Source organism: Macaca nemestrina, chromosome 12 (assembly GCF_043159975.1).
Source record: "Macaca nemestrina isolate mMacNem1 chromosome 12, mMacNem.hap1, whole genome shotgun sequence".
In the NCBI taxonomy this organism is placed as follows: domain Eukaryota; kingdom Metazoa; phylum Chordata; class Mammalia; order Primates; family Cercopithecidae; genus Macaca; species Macaca nemestrina.
In genome coordinates, this window is record NC_092136.1 from 73,996,933 (window position 1) to 74,012,687 (window position 15,755).

Genomic DNA, 15,755 nt, shown 5'->3' on the forward strand with positions numbered 1-15,755 from the left:
TAATATGGGATTTAGGGGGAAGTCTAGTGACCATGTTGATAACATTTTTATGTGCTATGAAGTTGCTTTTTAGTCTTCGAATGCTTTAGCAATAGCTTATATTGATACTTTTTATAGATGCTATAAAAGAAAGATCGGTGTTCTACTTAGTAGAAATTAACCATAGCTACATCATTTTGTTTTCTAAACTCCAGATACTTTTAAGCCTGAGTCTCTGGTGGCTCAGAGTGTGGCACATCAAGGGACTTAAAGTGGCTGTGCTTTCTATACAGTGTATGTATAAGGAGAGATATAGACAGAGACTTACTGACAGACTCAGAGATACTAAACACATGTCCAGCCAGTGTTAGAGTGAATTGAAATCTGAAGACCCTCTGGGAAATAGGTACCTTTCCTTAAAATTCACAAATGAAATACAGAAGCATTCAGGTAACAGAAATGCATAAGTGATGTGATATTGGAATACTAGCTTCAGGATTGAGGAAAATAAGCAGATTCAGAGAACTAAGGGGTGGAGTTTTAGGGAAGAAATAGCAGTGTGACCTTGAGTAGAATCAGTTGGCTCTCCTTCAGTCTCATCTATGTAAAATGCAGAGTGTTATGCCTTACCTACAAGCTAGGGCAGGGGGATTTACTCTGTGATTTCTTTTTTTTTTTTTTTTTTTTTTTGAGACGGAGTCTCGCTCTGTCGCCCGAGCTGCAGTGCAGTGGCCGGATCTCAGCTCACTGCAAGCTCCGCCTCCTGGGTTTACACCATTTTCCTGCCTCAGCCTCCGAAGTAGCTGGGACTACAGGCGCCCGCCACCTCGCCCGGCTAGTTTTTTGTATTTTTTAGTAGAGACAGGGTTTCACCGTGTTAGCCAGGATGGTCTCGATCTCCTGACCTCATGATCCGCCCGTCTCGGCCTCCCAAAGTGCTGGGATTACAGGCTTAAGCCACCCCGCCCGGCCTATTCTGTGATTTCTTAAGATTCTTCCTCTAAAATGGAAATGTCTAGAGGTGGCTTAAACCAGAGTTTTGAGTTATGGAGGAAATGAGGCCAGGGCATGAAAAGAAAGGGGGTGGGGGCCATTAGGAAATTGTAACAATAAAGATCAAACTTAAATTGTGTGTGGGAATAGTCAAACAGTGGCTTGAGGGAGAGGAGATTATGAGAAGAAGATGAAGCAGTGAGTTGAAATGGCAAGGCTTGGTGGCTTGGGGGGTGTGTGTGTGTGTGTGTTGGAGGAGAGATAAAGGAATTGGAACAAGTCAAGTGTTTACCAACCTGCTATATTAAGAGGACAAATCTTACTAAAAGTAATGGAATATGGCTGGAAAAGGAAGATAGCTTAAGGAGAAGCAACGTGGAGCTTAAGGAGAATGGCAGGTTTTAGAGGCGTCAGTAATATCTCTGCCATTTTAGAACAGAAATATTCTCATAGTCTTCAGAAAGGCCTGGAAGTTTGGTGAGGGGTAGTGTCAGGAGCTAGCCTTTTCCCATTGCTTCCTTGGGCTCTCTGCCATGTTGAGTTCTTAGCATACCTCATGTGATTTAATTCTCACATTCATCCTGCAAAATGTGTAATACCACTGTTTTACAGCAAAGGAAGCTGCAATTCAAAGAGGTTAAGTGACTCACCCAAGAACCTCTCAACTCAGTAGAATACAGAGATGGAATTGGAACCCAAGTTCTCTTTTTACTCCAAATCTATGTTCTTTCTGTCAGACCATTATCAGAGCTCTATGACAAAAGGCCCTGCACTTAAATATGTGTTTTGAAATTATCTACCTTTGCAACAGAAGGCTGCTCTCCTTCCATTTTTAAAAAAAATAATTTATACCCTCCATTGTTCCAAAAAGATACATGGTTGCTACAGAGGAAAGTGAGAATCTGTCCGGTTATTTCTCATTTAAGAGAACTCAAATCCTTCTGCATTATGTTAGGCCTTTTGGAATACAGCTATGGAAACAAGTATTCCTATCCATCAGTAAAAGAATACAAGCGTGAGTCCAGAATAGGCAAATACGCAGAGACATAAAATACATGAGTAGTAGGGCTGGAGGAAGTGGGGTTTGAGGGTGATAGCTAAAGGGTATGGGGAACTTTTTGAGGTGACAGAAATGTTCTAAAATTAATTGTGGTGATGGTTAAATAACTGAATATACTAAAAACCATTACAATGTACACCTAAAAAAATACAAAGAATACTAGTATAGACAAGGCAGGTAACCCAGAGTGTAACAAAGTATTACCTACTTCTGGGTAGATAGCAGCTGCACCAAGGTCTAAAGAAGCTTCTGGGTTTCACTTCAGGGTGTGTGTGAGTGAGTGAGTAAGTGAGTGGGTGGGTGGGTGAGAAAGAGATGTGTGTATGTGTGACAGGATGGAGAGGGTGGGTAGGGTCTTTTAGGCCAGAGACTGGCAAGAGGGTTCTCTCCAACTTTAATTTATTGGTGGGACTCAGCTCTGTCAGACCTGAAGGTATCCTTAAGAAACCAGTATGGTGTAGGTATGTAAGAGACAGACAGAGTAATGAGCAAGCAACTGAGAGCATAAGCTATCTAACGTTTTATATGGCCATTTGAAACCCTGTAAGCAGTGTTTTTTAAGTACTTAAATCTTCTAGTTTTCCAGCTGTATATTTATACTGGCTACCCCTGCTTTTCTTTGTTTGTAAATCAAACTCATTGTGGGTGCAGGTATTTTTAGCCTAACTAGATATCCCAGAAACCATCTGGTCTCTTGGCAGTGGAAGTTTTAAGCAAGTTGCTTTTCAGACAGTGCTGCTTTCTCTAGTTTATGCCTTCTTTATGTGTTCAGATAGACAGAGCTTCCCTAGATGTTTTGAGTCTGTTCTGTGGCAGAGTAGAGTAAGTTAGATCAGTATGCTGTGGTGCAAACAGCACAGGCCTTAGAATTATAGAGATACTATAGGTTTAAATAATTTTCACTTCAGCTGTGTGACCTTGGAAAGATCACTTCTCTCATTTCTCTGTCCATGAATTGGGGATGATGATACCTATGTCATAGAGTCTCTGGATTCAATTAGATACAATATATTTCAAACACTTAGCACAGTTCCTGACAGATAATGGGTTTCTAATAAATGTTGATGTTTTCTTTCTTTTCCTTAAGGGATAGGAAGAGGTTATTTCTGCATATATTTTTATGTATTTATAATATATCCACTATATGCCAGGCACTATGTTAGAGTTTAGGGATACAGAAATGGACTCCGTACAAAAGAGGAAGGAGTAGTTACTGCCTCCATTTTTTTAAGTGAGATTATTGTTTGGGCACTTTAAATCATAAGAACATCAAGTTTATTGCTCTTGACTATTTATTCTGTACCAGCATTTTGAAGATTCTTCCCCTGACCAAATGCTACAATAACAACAATAACAATATTATCTGTGTACTATATTTATGTTTTATATAATATTTTTACATTCATGATTTTAGTGACTGTTAGTGTCCACATTTATACTGCATGTTGCTAGAAGTACTGCTTGATCTTTTGAGTAGTGCCATGGTAATAAAACACCTTTCTTGCTTTATAATTTAAATATATCTCACTGTTTCTTAAAAGATACTTTGCCTGGTAACATGAGCAAACTTGGCAGATCAGGGAACTCCAAAAGCCTTCCATAAAAACAGTAATAATTGACAAAAACAGCCAACACCAACTTTATTGGAACTCTGGAAACTAATCAAAAGTTTATAGCAAATAAGCAGTGTTCAATCTAGAAAAAACACACGTGGCCGAGTGTGGTGACTCATGCCTGTAATCCTAGCACTTTGGGAGGCTGAGGTGGGAGGACTGCTTGAGCCTAGGAGTTTGAGACCAGCGAGGGCAACATAGTGAGACCTTGTCGCTACTAAAAATTTTAAAAATCAGCCAAGCATAGTGATACATGCCTGTAGTTCCAGCTACTCAGGAGGCTGAGGTGGGAGGATCTCTTGAGCCCAGGAGATAGAGGCTTCAGTTAGCCATGATCACTTAATTGCACTCCAGCCTAGGCAACAGAGTAAGACCCTGTCTCAGAAAAAAAAAAAAGGAAAGGAAAGAAAGAAAGAAAAGAAATGAAAAGAACACCGGAATCTTGGCATCTAAGGAACTCTGTCAGATCACTAACTGACCACTAAGCTAACAGAACAGAGAATTCATTGGCCACATATGACAAAAAATAGACTTTATAAAATCAGTTCAAAAAAGTCACTAAACAAATAACAGCTATAACAGACAGCAACCACAAACCCAGGGGTAGGGAGAGAATCTGATTTTCATAGTCGCCACCTTATAATATTCAAAATGCAAAAAATATGAGGCATAGGAAGCAAGAAACAATGACCCATACACAGGAAAAAAGAAACCGATAGAAAATGTCCCAAAGGAAGCTGAGACATTTGACATTTTTAATGTGGACTTTAAATCATATGCTCAAGAGCTAAAGGAACTATGGGCAAAGAACTAAAGGAAACCATGAAAAACAATGTCCTAAGTAGACAGTATCAATAAAGAGAAATTATGAAAAAGGAATCAAATAGAAATTCTGGACCTGAAAAGTACAGTGACAGAACAGATTTGAACAGGCAGAATAATTAACTAATATGAATATAGGTCAATTGAGATTATCCAGTCTGAGAAACAGAAATAAAAAAGAATAAAGAAAAATGAACAGAGCCTAAGAAATCTGTGAGACATCGTTAAGTGTACCAATATACACAAAATGGTAGTCCCAGAATGAGAGAGAAAGGGGCAGAAAGAATATTTGAAGTAATAATGACCAAACACTAACCAAATTTAATGAAAGACATAAGTCTACACATCCAAGAAGTTCTGTGACTCCAGAGTAGGATAAAGACGTCTATACCAAGACACATTATAATCAGACTGTTGAAAGCCAAACAGAATACTGGAAATAGCAAAGATCACAAATCACTATACCAGATATAATAATCATGAAAAAGTTTGAAATATTGTGAGAATTACCAAAATGTGACACAGAGACAAAAAGTGAGCACATGCTGTTGGAAAAATGATGCTGATAGACTTGCTTGATACAGGGTTGCCATGAATCTTCAGTTTGTAAAAAATGCAGTATCAGCAATGTGCAATAAAGCAAAGGACAAAAAAGAAAGGAATGCCTGTATAAGACCTAGAAAACAAATAGCAGAAGTCCTTCATCAGCAATTACATTAAATGTAAATTGATTAAACTCTGCAATTAAGAGGAAGAGATTGGGAGAATGGATTTAAAAAAGAAATGATTTGGATATATGCTGAGACACACCTTAGATCCAAAGACAAAAATACATTGATAGTGAAAGGATGGAAAGATATTTCATGCAAACAGTAAATAAGAGAGCTGGAGTAGCCATACTAATATCAGACAATATAGACTTCAGGTTAAAAATTGTTACAAAAGACAAGGAAATATATTATATAATGATAAAAGGATCAACTCAACAAGAATTCTTCTGAAGTGCACATGGGACATTCTCCAATATGGACTGTATGTTAGACCATAAAACAAGTCTCAATATATTTTAAAAGGTTGAAATCATAACTATATTTTTGACCACAATGGAATGAAACTAGAAATTGATAGGAAGAAAACTGGAAAATTAACAAATATATGGAAATGAAACAACACATTCTTTAAAACCAGTGGGCCAAAGAAGAAGTCACAAGAGAAATTAGAAAATACTTTGAGAGGAATGAAAATAAAAACCTTCCTGGATATACATATGCTCTTAAGACTGAACCAGGAAGAAATTGAATCCCTCAATAGACCAATAATGAGTTTTGAAATTGAGGCAATAAGGAGTAGCCTACCAACCAAAAAAGCCCAGGACAAGACATTCACAGCTGAATTCTACCACAGGTACGACAATGAGTTGATGCCATTTCTACAGCAACTATTCCAAAAAATTGAAAAGGAGGGATTCCTCCCTAACTCATTCTATAAGGCCTGCATCATCCTGATACCAAAACCTGGAAGAGATACAACAAAAAAGAAAACTTCAGGCCAGTATCCTTGATAAACATCAATGCAAAAATCCTCAATAAAATACTGGCAAACCAAATCCAGCAGCACATCAAAAAGCTTATCCATCATGATCAAGTAGTCTCCATCCCCTGTATGTTAATCTGTTTTCACACTGCTATAAAGAACTGCCTGAGACTAGGCAATTTATAAAGAAAAGAAGTGTAATTGACTCACAGTTCCATGTGGCTGGGGGAGGCCTGAGGAAACTTACGATCATGGTGGAAGGCAAAGCAGACACCTTCTTCACAAGGTGGCAGGAGGGAGTGAATGAATGAAGGGGGAAGAGGCCCTTATAAAACCGTAAGATCTTGGCCAGAAGCAATGGCTCACACCTGTAATCCCAGCATGTTGGGAGGCTGAGGTGGGCAGATCACTTGAAGTCAAGAGTTTGAGACCAGCCTGGCCAACATAGTGAAACTCCATCTGTACTAAAAATAGAAAAATTAGCTGGGCGTGGTGACATGCACCTGTAATTCCAGCTACTCTGGAGACCGAGATATGAGAATCGCTTGAACCTGGGAGGTGGATATCACAGCGAGCCAAGATTGAACCAATTCTCTACTGCCTGGGTGACAGAGCAAGACCCCACCTCGTAAATAAGTAAATAAATAAAACCATCAGATCTCATGAGAACTCACTATCCTGTGAACAGCATGGGGGAAACCACCCCCATGATTCAGTTACCACCACCTGAACTCTTCCTTGACACATGGGGATTATGAGGTTTATAAATCAAGATGAAATTTGGGTGGGAACACAAAGCCTAACCATATCATTCCACCCCTGGCCCCTCCCAAATCTCATGTCCTCACATTTCAAAACACAAACCTTTCCAACAGCCCCCCAAAGTCTCATCTGAGACAAGGCAAGTTCCTGCTGCCTATGAGCCTGTAAAATCAAAAGCAAGTTAGTTATTTCATAGATGCAATAAGAGTATAGGCATTGGGTAAATACACCCATTCCCAATGGGAGAAATTGGGCAAAACAGAGGGCCATGCAAGTCTGTAATCCAGCAGGGCAGCCAAATCTTAAAACTCCAAAATGATCTCCTTTGACTCCATGTCTCACATTCAGGTCACGCTGGTGCAAGAGGTGGGCTCCCAGGGCCTTGAGCGGCTCTGCCCTTGTGGCTTTGCAAGGTACAGCTCCCTCTCTGGCTGATTTCACGGGCCAGCATTGTTTATGGCTTTTTTAGGTACATGGTGTAAGTTGTCTGTGGATCTACCATTCTGGGGTCTGGAGGAAGGTAGCCCTCTTTACCACAGCTCACCTAGGCAGTGCCCCAATGGGGACTCAGTGTGGGGGCTCCAACCCCACATTTCCCTTCCATACTGCCCTAGCAGAGGTGCTCCAGGCTCCACCCCTGCAGCAGACTTCTGCCTGGACATCCTTGCATTTGCATACATTCTGTGTAATCTATGTGAAAGTTCCTAAACCTCATTTCTTCACTTATGTGCACCTACAGGCCCAATACCACATGTAAGACACCAAGGCTTGGGGCTTGTACCCTCTGAATCAATGGCCTGATCTGTACATTGGCCCCTTTTAGCCACAGCTGGGGCATGGGCACCAAGAGACTTCACAAAGCAGCAAGGCCCTGGGCCCAGCCCACAAAACTATTTTCTCTTCCTAGTTTTCTGGCCCTGCAGTGGGAGGGCTTGCTGTGAAGACTTCTGACATGTCCTGAAGACATTTTCCCCATTGTCTTGGCAATTAACATTTGGCTTCTCATTACTTATGCAAATTTCTGCAGCTGAGTTTTTGTTTTCTATTGCTCCATCAGACTGGAAATTTTCCAAACACTTATGCTCTGCTTTCCTTTTCAACATAAGTTCCAATTCCAGACCATCTCTGTGTGAATTATGGGGATTATAATTCAATATGAGATTTGAGTGGGGACACAAAGCCTAATGATGTCACCCAAGATGCAAGGGTGGTTCAGCGTAGGCAAATCAATAAATGTGATTCTTCACGTAAACAGAACTAAAGACAAAAACTACATGATTATCTCAATAGATGCAGAAATGGCCTTCAATAAAATTCAACATCCCTTCATGTTGAAAACTCGCAATAAACTAGGTGTTGAAGGAACATACCTCAAAATAATAAGAGCCATATATGAAAGACCCACAGCCAGTATCATTCTGAATGGGCAAAAGCTGGAAGCATTCCCCTTGAAAATAGGCACAAGACAAGAATGCCCTTTCTCACCACTCCTATTCAGCATAGTAACGGAAATTCTAGCCAGGGCAGTCAGGCAAGAGAAAGAAATAAAGCGTATTCAAATAGGAAGAAAGGAAGTCAAACTGTCTTTGTTTGCAGATGACATGATTCTGTATCTAGAAAACACCATTGTCCCAGCCCAAACACTTCTTAATCTGATAAGCGGCTTCAGCAAAATCTCAGGAGACAAAATCATTGTACAGAAATCGCTAGCATTCCTATACACCAGTAGCAGGTAACCAGACAGCCAAATTATGAATGAACTCCCATTCACAATTGACACAAAAAGAAAAAAATACCGACGAATATGGCTAACAAGGGAAGGCAGGACCTCTTCAAGGAGAACTACAAACCACTGCTCAGAGAAATCAGAGATGACACAAACAAATGGAAAAACATCGCATGCTCATGGATAGGAAGAATGAATATCATTAAAATGACCATACTGCCCAAAGCAATTTATAGATTCAATTCTATTCCCATTAAACTACATTGACATTCTTCACAGAATTAGAAAAAACTATTTTAAAATTCATATGGAACCAAAACCATTTAAAATTCATGTGGAACCTGAATATTCAAGACAATTCTAAGCAAAAAGAAAAAAGCTGGAGACATGACGCTACCTGACTTCAAACTATACTACAAGGCTGCCGTAACCAAAACAGCCTGATATTTATACAAGAACAGACAGACCGATGGAACAGAATAGAGAATCCAGAAACAAGACTGCATACCTACAACCATATGATCTTAGATAAACCTGACAAAAACAATGGGGAAAGGGTTCCCTATTTAGTAAGTGGTGCTGGGAGAACTGGTGAGCCATATGCAGAAAACTGAAACTGGACCCCTTCCTTACACCATACAAAAAATTAAAAAATCAACTCAAGATGGATTAAAGACTTAAATGTAAAACCCAAAACTATAAAAACCCTAGAAGAAAATCTAGGCAGTACCATTCAGGAGCATAGGCAGGGGCAAAGATTTCATGACGAAGGTGTCAAAAGCAATTGCAACAAAAGTAAAATTGACGAATTGGATCTAATTAAACTAAAGAGCTTCTGCCCAGCAAAAGAAACTGTCATCAGAGTGAACAGACAGCCTACGGAATGGGAGAAAAATTTTGCAGTCTATCCATCTGACAAAGGTCTAGCATTCAGCATCTACAAGGAACTTAAACAAATTTACAAGAAAAAAAAAGCCACCCCAGTAAAAAGTGGACAAAAGTTGAATAGACACTTCTCAAAAGAAGACATACATGTGGTCAACCAGCATATGAAAAAGAGCTTGACATTACTGATCCTTAGAGAAATGCAAATCAGAACCGAAATACCATCTCACACCAGTCAGAATGGCTATTATGAAAAAGTCAAAAAACAACAGATGCTGGCAAGGTTGTGGAGAAATGAAACACTTTTACATTGTTGGTGGGAGTGTAAATTAGTTCAACCATTGTGGAAGACAGTGTGACGATTCCTCAAAAACCTAGAGGCAGAAATACCATTCGACCCAGCAATCTCATTATGAGGTATATACCCAAAGGAATATGTATCATTCCCTCATAAAAATATAGGCACGTGTATGTTCATTGCAGCACTGTTCACAACAGCAAAGACATGGAACCAACCTAAATGCCATTCAGTGATAGACTGAATAAAGAAAATGTGGTACATATACCCCCATGGAATACTATGCAGCCATTAAAAGGAACAAGATTTTATCCTTTGCAGGGGTATGGATGGAGCTGGAAGCCATCATTCTCAGCAAACTAATGCAGGAACAGAAAACCAAACACTACATGTTTTCATTTATAAAGTGGGAGACGAATGATGAGAACTCATGGACACGTGGGGAAACAACACACACTGAGGCCTGTAGGAGGATGGGGGTGGGAGAAGGGAGACCATCAGGAAAAATAGCTAATGGATGCTGGGCTTAATACCTTGGTGATGGGATGATCTGTGCAGCAAACCACTATGACACAAACCTGCACATCCTGCACATGTACCCCTGAACTTAAAAGTTAGAAAAAGGTAAAAATAAAAGAAAACCTGTACCTCAAAACTTACTGAATGTAAAGAAAGCAGTGCTCAGAGGGAAATTTATAGCTGTAAAAGCGTACATTATAAAAGATCTAAGACTAAACACACAGAGTAGACTAAACACAGAAAACAAAACGAAAGAAATAATAAAGATTACATTGAAGATTAACGGAGAATAGGAAAACAGTAGAATGAATGAAACCAAAAGTTGGGTCCTTTGGTAAGATCAACAAAATTGACAAATTTTTAACAACTGGTCAAGAAAAAAGAGAAGACTCAAATTACCAAAATTAGGAAGAAAAACGATGACATTACTGACATTATAGAATTAAGAAGGATTATAGACTATGAACAATTTTATGCCAACAGATTAGATAATTTAGATGAAATGTACCAGTTCCTAGAGTGAATGTAATGAAATGTACCAGTTCCTAGAAACATGTAAAGTACCCGAGGAAGTTGAAAATCTGAATTGACCTATATAAAGAGGTTGAACCCAGAATAATAATAATAATAATAATAATAATAATCCAACAATGAAACCTGAGGGCCAGATGGCTTCACTGGTGATTCTACCAAACAAATAAAGAAGAATTAACATGAATCCTGACACTCTCCCAAAAATTAGAAGAATAAATATTCTGTGAGGTAAGCATTATACCCTGATACCAAAGCTGGACAGATATTTCGTAAGAAAACTATAGGCCAAGATCTCTTAGGAATATAGATAAAAATTCTTCAGCAAAAATACCAGCCAACAAAATCCAGCAGCATTTTTTAAAAAGAATTATATACCATGACCAAGTGGGATTTATTCCAAGAATGCAATGGTGTTTCAGCGTATGAAGATCAATGTAATGTACTATTTTAGTAGAATGAAGGGGAAAAAAGCTCAGTAGACACACACAAAAAAGTGACAAAATCTTATACCCTTTCATGAGAAAAATGCTGAACATGTAGGAAAATAAGAGAACTTCATCAATCTTATAAAAGGAATCTATGAAAAACCCACAGCAACAGCATACTTAGTGGTGAAAGAGAAAACTTTCCTCCCAGTAGCAGGAACAAGATAAATGATGTCTACTGTTGCCACTTTTGTTCAACTTGTACTGGAAATTTTAGCCAGAAAAATTGGGCAAGAAAAATAAAAGGCATCCAGATGGCAAATGAAGAAGTAAGACTATCTCTCTTTACATATGACATGTTATTCACAAAAAATCCTAAAGAATCCATGAAATAATTGTTAAAGCTAATAGCCAGATTTTAGCAAAGCTGCAGGATATAAGCTCACCACACAAAAATCAGTTGCATTTCTATACACTAGCAATGAACAACCCAAAAAGGTAACTATGAAAACAATTCAGTTTACGATAGCATCAAAAAATAGAATACTTATGAATAAATTTAACCGCAGTAGTGCAAGACTTGTATGCTGAAAACTACAAAACGTTGTTGAAAGAAATTAAAGATCTAAGTAAGACGAAAGACCTCCTGTGCTCATGGATTAGAAGACATAACATTGTTAAGATGACAATACTCTTGAAATCATTTTACAGATTTAGTGTAACACCTATTAAAATGCCAATGATCTTTTTGGCAGAAATGGACAAACGTACCAAAATACATATATGAATTTTCAGAGGATCCCAAATAGTTAAAACAATCTTGAAGGAAAAAAAAAGAACAAAGGTGGAAGACTCACAACTCCTGATTTCAAAACTTACTGCAAAGTATAGCAATCAAAATAGTGTGGTACTGGAATAAGGGTAGACATGTAAATCAATGGAATAGAGTTGAAAGTCCAGAAATAAACCCATACATCTGTGGTCAACTGATTTCCAACAAGGGTGCCAAGACCATTCAGTGGGGAAAGAATAGCCACTTTACATATGGTGATGGTATAACTGGATATCTACATGCAAAAGAATGAAGCTGGACCCCAACCTCATACCACATACAAAAATGAACTCCAGATGGATCAGATACCTCAGTGTAAGTGCTTAAACTATAAAACTCTTAGAAGAAAACACTTGAGGAGTTCAGTTGTATAATAACTGCTCTCTTACAGCACTTATGCTATAGTGGTAGACTTCAGTGTCTAGATGCTCCTTTCAGTGAAGGTTGTCTTTTGATCAATCTGTCTCTAATGCTTTGCACAGAGTTGGTGCTCAGTAAAAAGTCTGTTGATCAAATATGAATGGGAGAGATAATGACAATTTCAGCTATACTAAAGTTTACCAAAAAGATTTTAGATTGTCAGAATTTTTTTTTTTTCTTCATTGTGTGCGTGGTCACTGCAAGTGTTTCCTCCCTGGGCCTTTTCTTTTGCCAAAATGGAGTTTATGGGGCATCTGAAGATGTTCTCCCCAACTGCAGGTAGTTGTCATGTGTGTATCTGATAACGCAGGATTGAAAACAGTGACTTTCAATTTGACTGTTTTACACCTGACAAAATGGATTTATAGCCTGTTTTTAAAAATTATATTAAGCTATGTCTTAATTATGTAATATTTGGAACTTAAGGTCTAGATCCAGCCTCAGTTTGAATACCTCTAATGGCATGGAGCTCAGTGTCTTCCCAGGCAACTATCAGTGAACTGCTCTATTAAAAGTTACAAAGGTCTTTCTCAGGTTGATCAGAAAATCTTTTCCTCTTGGTGTCTGCTTGTTTCACCAATGGAATCACACCAAGCAATTGATATATTTGAAGTAACAATGCTGTCTCTCTCAATTTTATATCCCTTTCTTCTAACCCAAGGTATATATTATTTACCACAGCATTTTAATCTGCCATACAGTATGCTTCTGGGTGGCTTACACCACTGACAGTTCCTGTGACTTCTAGGAATGCAAATGAATATCAATATTTTTTAAAGTAAACTACCAATCAAACTGACTTTTACACAGCTGCTTTTGTAGGGGGATGTTGAAATTTTCTACCTGCTCCAAAATGTATTTCCCACTAGATAGTACAACTTTCACATCTTTCATTTGGGTTAAATGTTGAATTTCTTGGTACAGTGCAAGCATGTGATACAGGCTGGCCACCGCTTTCTCCTGTTAACACTATGTGGCCATAAGACATAGGATGGGAGGGTTTTGAATGGGAGGAATAACACAGAAACACTGGAATAGAAGCCCTTATGAGTGGGTAGGACATGCTACCCACTCTACCTACTAGAGATGTAGGGAGAAGAGAGGCACCTTGGGAAGATACCTTACCTCCTTTTCAAGTTTTCTTCGAGCTAATACTGGCATAGTAAAACTCTGAAAACAAGTCTTTTGCTACAAAAGAGTAGATATGATGCATTCCATTCCAAAGCTAAATCGAATCATTTGAAGAAATAATTTCTGTTTGAGATCATCTGCATAACTATGTGTCCATCTTGACTTATGGCAAATTTGTGTTTATCCTTTGAAATGAACATGCTACAGGAAGACATTTCCAACCCAGATCTCACTTCATCCCAGGTTATGAAGAACTCTCTCTCTGTTACGCCATTTCTGCTTCCTATGCATACTTTTTTTGTTGTTGTGCCCTTTCACTGTATTGTATTTATTTATTTGCCCACTGGACTCTAATTCCTTGAAGACCTAGACTGTGTCTTATTCTTCTCTGTATTCTCAGTGCATGGATAGTGGCCATCAGTGTCTGGCATACATATAGTAAGTATATGATACATGCTTGGTGAACAGACATATATTCCTGTTGGAAGGAATGGAAACAAAGGCAAGTGAGAAATTAAGTGTCCCTACTTGTTTCTGGGGCAGGTGACAGTCATCTGCATATAATTCTAACATAGATTTACATATGATCCTGGGACAACTGTTAATAGATATCCACATACAAAAGGATAAAGTTGGACTCCAACTTCACACCATTTTGAGTTACAAAATTTAACTCAAAATGGACCAAAGACCTAAACTTAAGAGTCAAAATGATAAAACTCTTAGAAGAAAACACTTGGGAAGTTTAGTTGCATACTAACTGCTGTCTTATGGCACTTACTATGCTATAGTGTAGTGGACTTCAGTATATAATCCAAGTACTGTGGAGTTTGGTTTGGGTTATAAACTCATTGTCATAAAGACAAAAATCATGTGTTCTTTAAACCTCTGAAATCACTAGGATTTAGGCCTTTGAAAGCTCAAATGTAATGGATTAAAGGAGAGACTACATTTAATTTTGACTCTGTACATAAAGATCTAATGCACTGCTGTGCATTTTTGTAAGAACTTCAATATTTGTTTTGTGCTTGATTTAGATTGAAGAGAGGTTTGGGTCAATAAAAAGAAAAATCTGTTGCTTGTAAAGGTGATTTAACATTGTATCCACACTATTAAGGATAGTGAAGTATCTCTACATCTCTCTAAGCATGTTCAAAAGAGCCACTGGTTCTGCCTCCTTTTGGCAGGGTCTAGTTTGGAAACAAAACCTTGAACCAAATAGTGCTCCTCTCCGGAGCACTCTCTTTGTGCAGAGTTTCTTCTCAGAATGTATTTTGTTAATAAATTAACTCATTCCTATTGTAGCTGCCCAAGGGAATTCTTTCTTGGTTAGTGGCTTAGAAAGCAAAAAGATACTGTCATCCTTTTTCCTTACCTAGTAAATAGACTAATTTTGACTACTTGTTTTTTATTTATTCTTTTTTTAGGAAGCTGAACTCCAAGGTGGAAAGGAGTCAGAGCTGTAGTGACACAGCCCAGGAAAGAGCGAAGAGCAGACTCAGAGCAGCTCCAGGCAACAAAGCCAAGGTACACCTCAGCCACAGACCTCCGGGGCTTGCGAGGCCTGCCTCATCACCCCCTCTGCACACAGTCACGAAATAAACTATTCCAGAAGAGAAGCAGAATGAGCTCAGGCATACTAGTTATGCTGGAGAAGTCCACAAACAGATGTGAAGGAAGAAAGTTTGAATTAGTAGCCCGATGGGTAGAATAAGGTCTAATAGAGAATCCCCCCTTCTTTTTTTTTTAAGAGACGGAGTCTCACTCTGTCACCTAGGCTGGTGTGCAGTGGTGCAACCATAGCTCACTGCAGCCTCGGACTCCTGGGCTCAAGTAGCCTTTCTCACCTCAGCCTCCCAAGTAGCTGGGACTGCAGGCACATGCCACTACACCTGGGTAATTTTTTAATTTTTTGTAGAGATGGGATCTTGCTATGTTGTCCAGGCTGGTCTCAAAGTGATACACCTGCCTCAGCTTCCCAAAATGATGGGATTACAGCACTTTGGGAGGTATGAGCCACCATGCCTGGACAAGAAACCTTTTTTAAAGCTTTAGATAAGTTTTTTTTCCCCCTACATATTTTCAGTCTTATTAATTGTTTGAAGTATATAGGATTTTCTGCTAAATGGTATGCTTTCTAAGTTAGGGATTTTCTCCCTTTCTTGGGCTCACGTTACCCTTCATCCCTTTTCTTGTCCTCCCCTTCCCTGTCGCTCCACCATC

The 15,755-nt window shown here is 38.8% G+C and overlaps 1 protein-coding gene across 1 annotated transcript in view; it reads left to right on the forward strand.

Moving 5' to 3' along the window:
- Nucleotides 1-15,755, forward strand: part of LOC105468751 (ring finger protein 169) — a 94,645-nt gene that overhangs the window by 71,920 nt on the left and 6,970 nt on the right. The window contains exon 5 of the mRNA XM_011719076.3: nucleotides 14,960-15,059. Within this exon, the coding sequence (XP_011717378.2) occupies nucleotides 14,960-15,059 (100 nt within the window). The remainder of the gene's footprint in view (nucleotides 1-14,959; nucleotides 15,060-15,755) is intronic.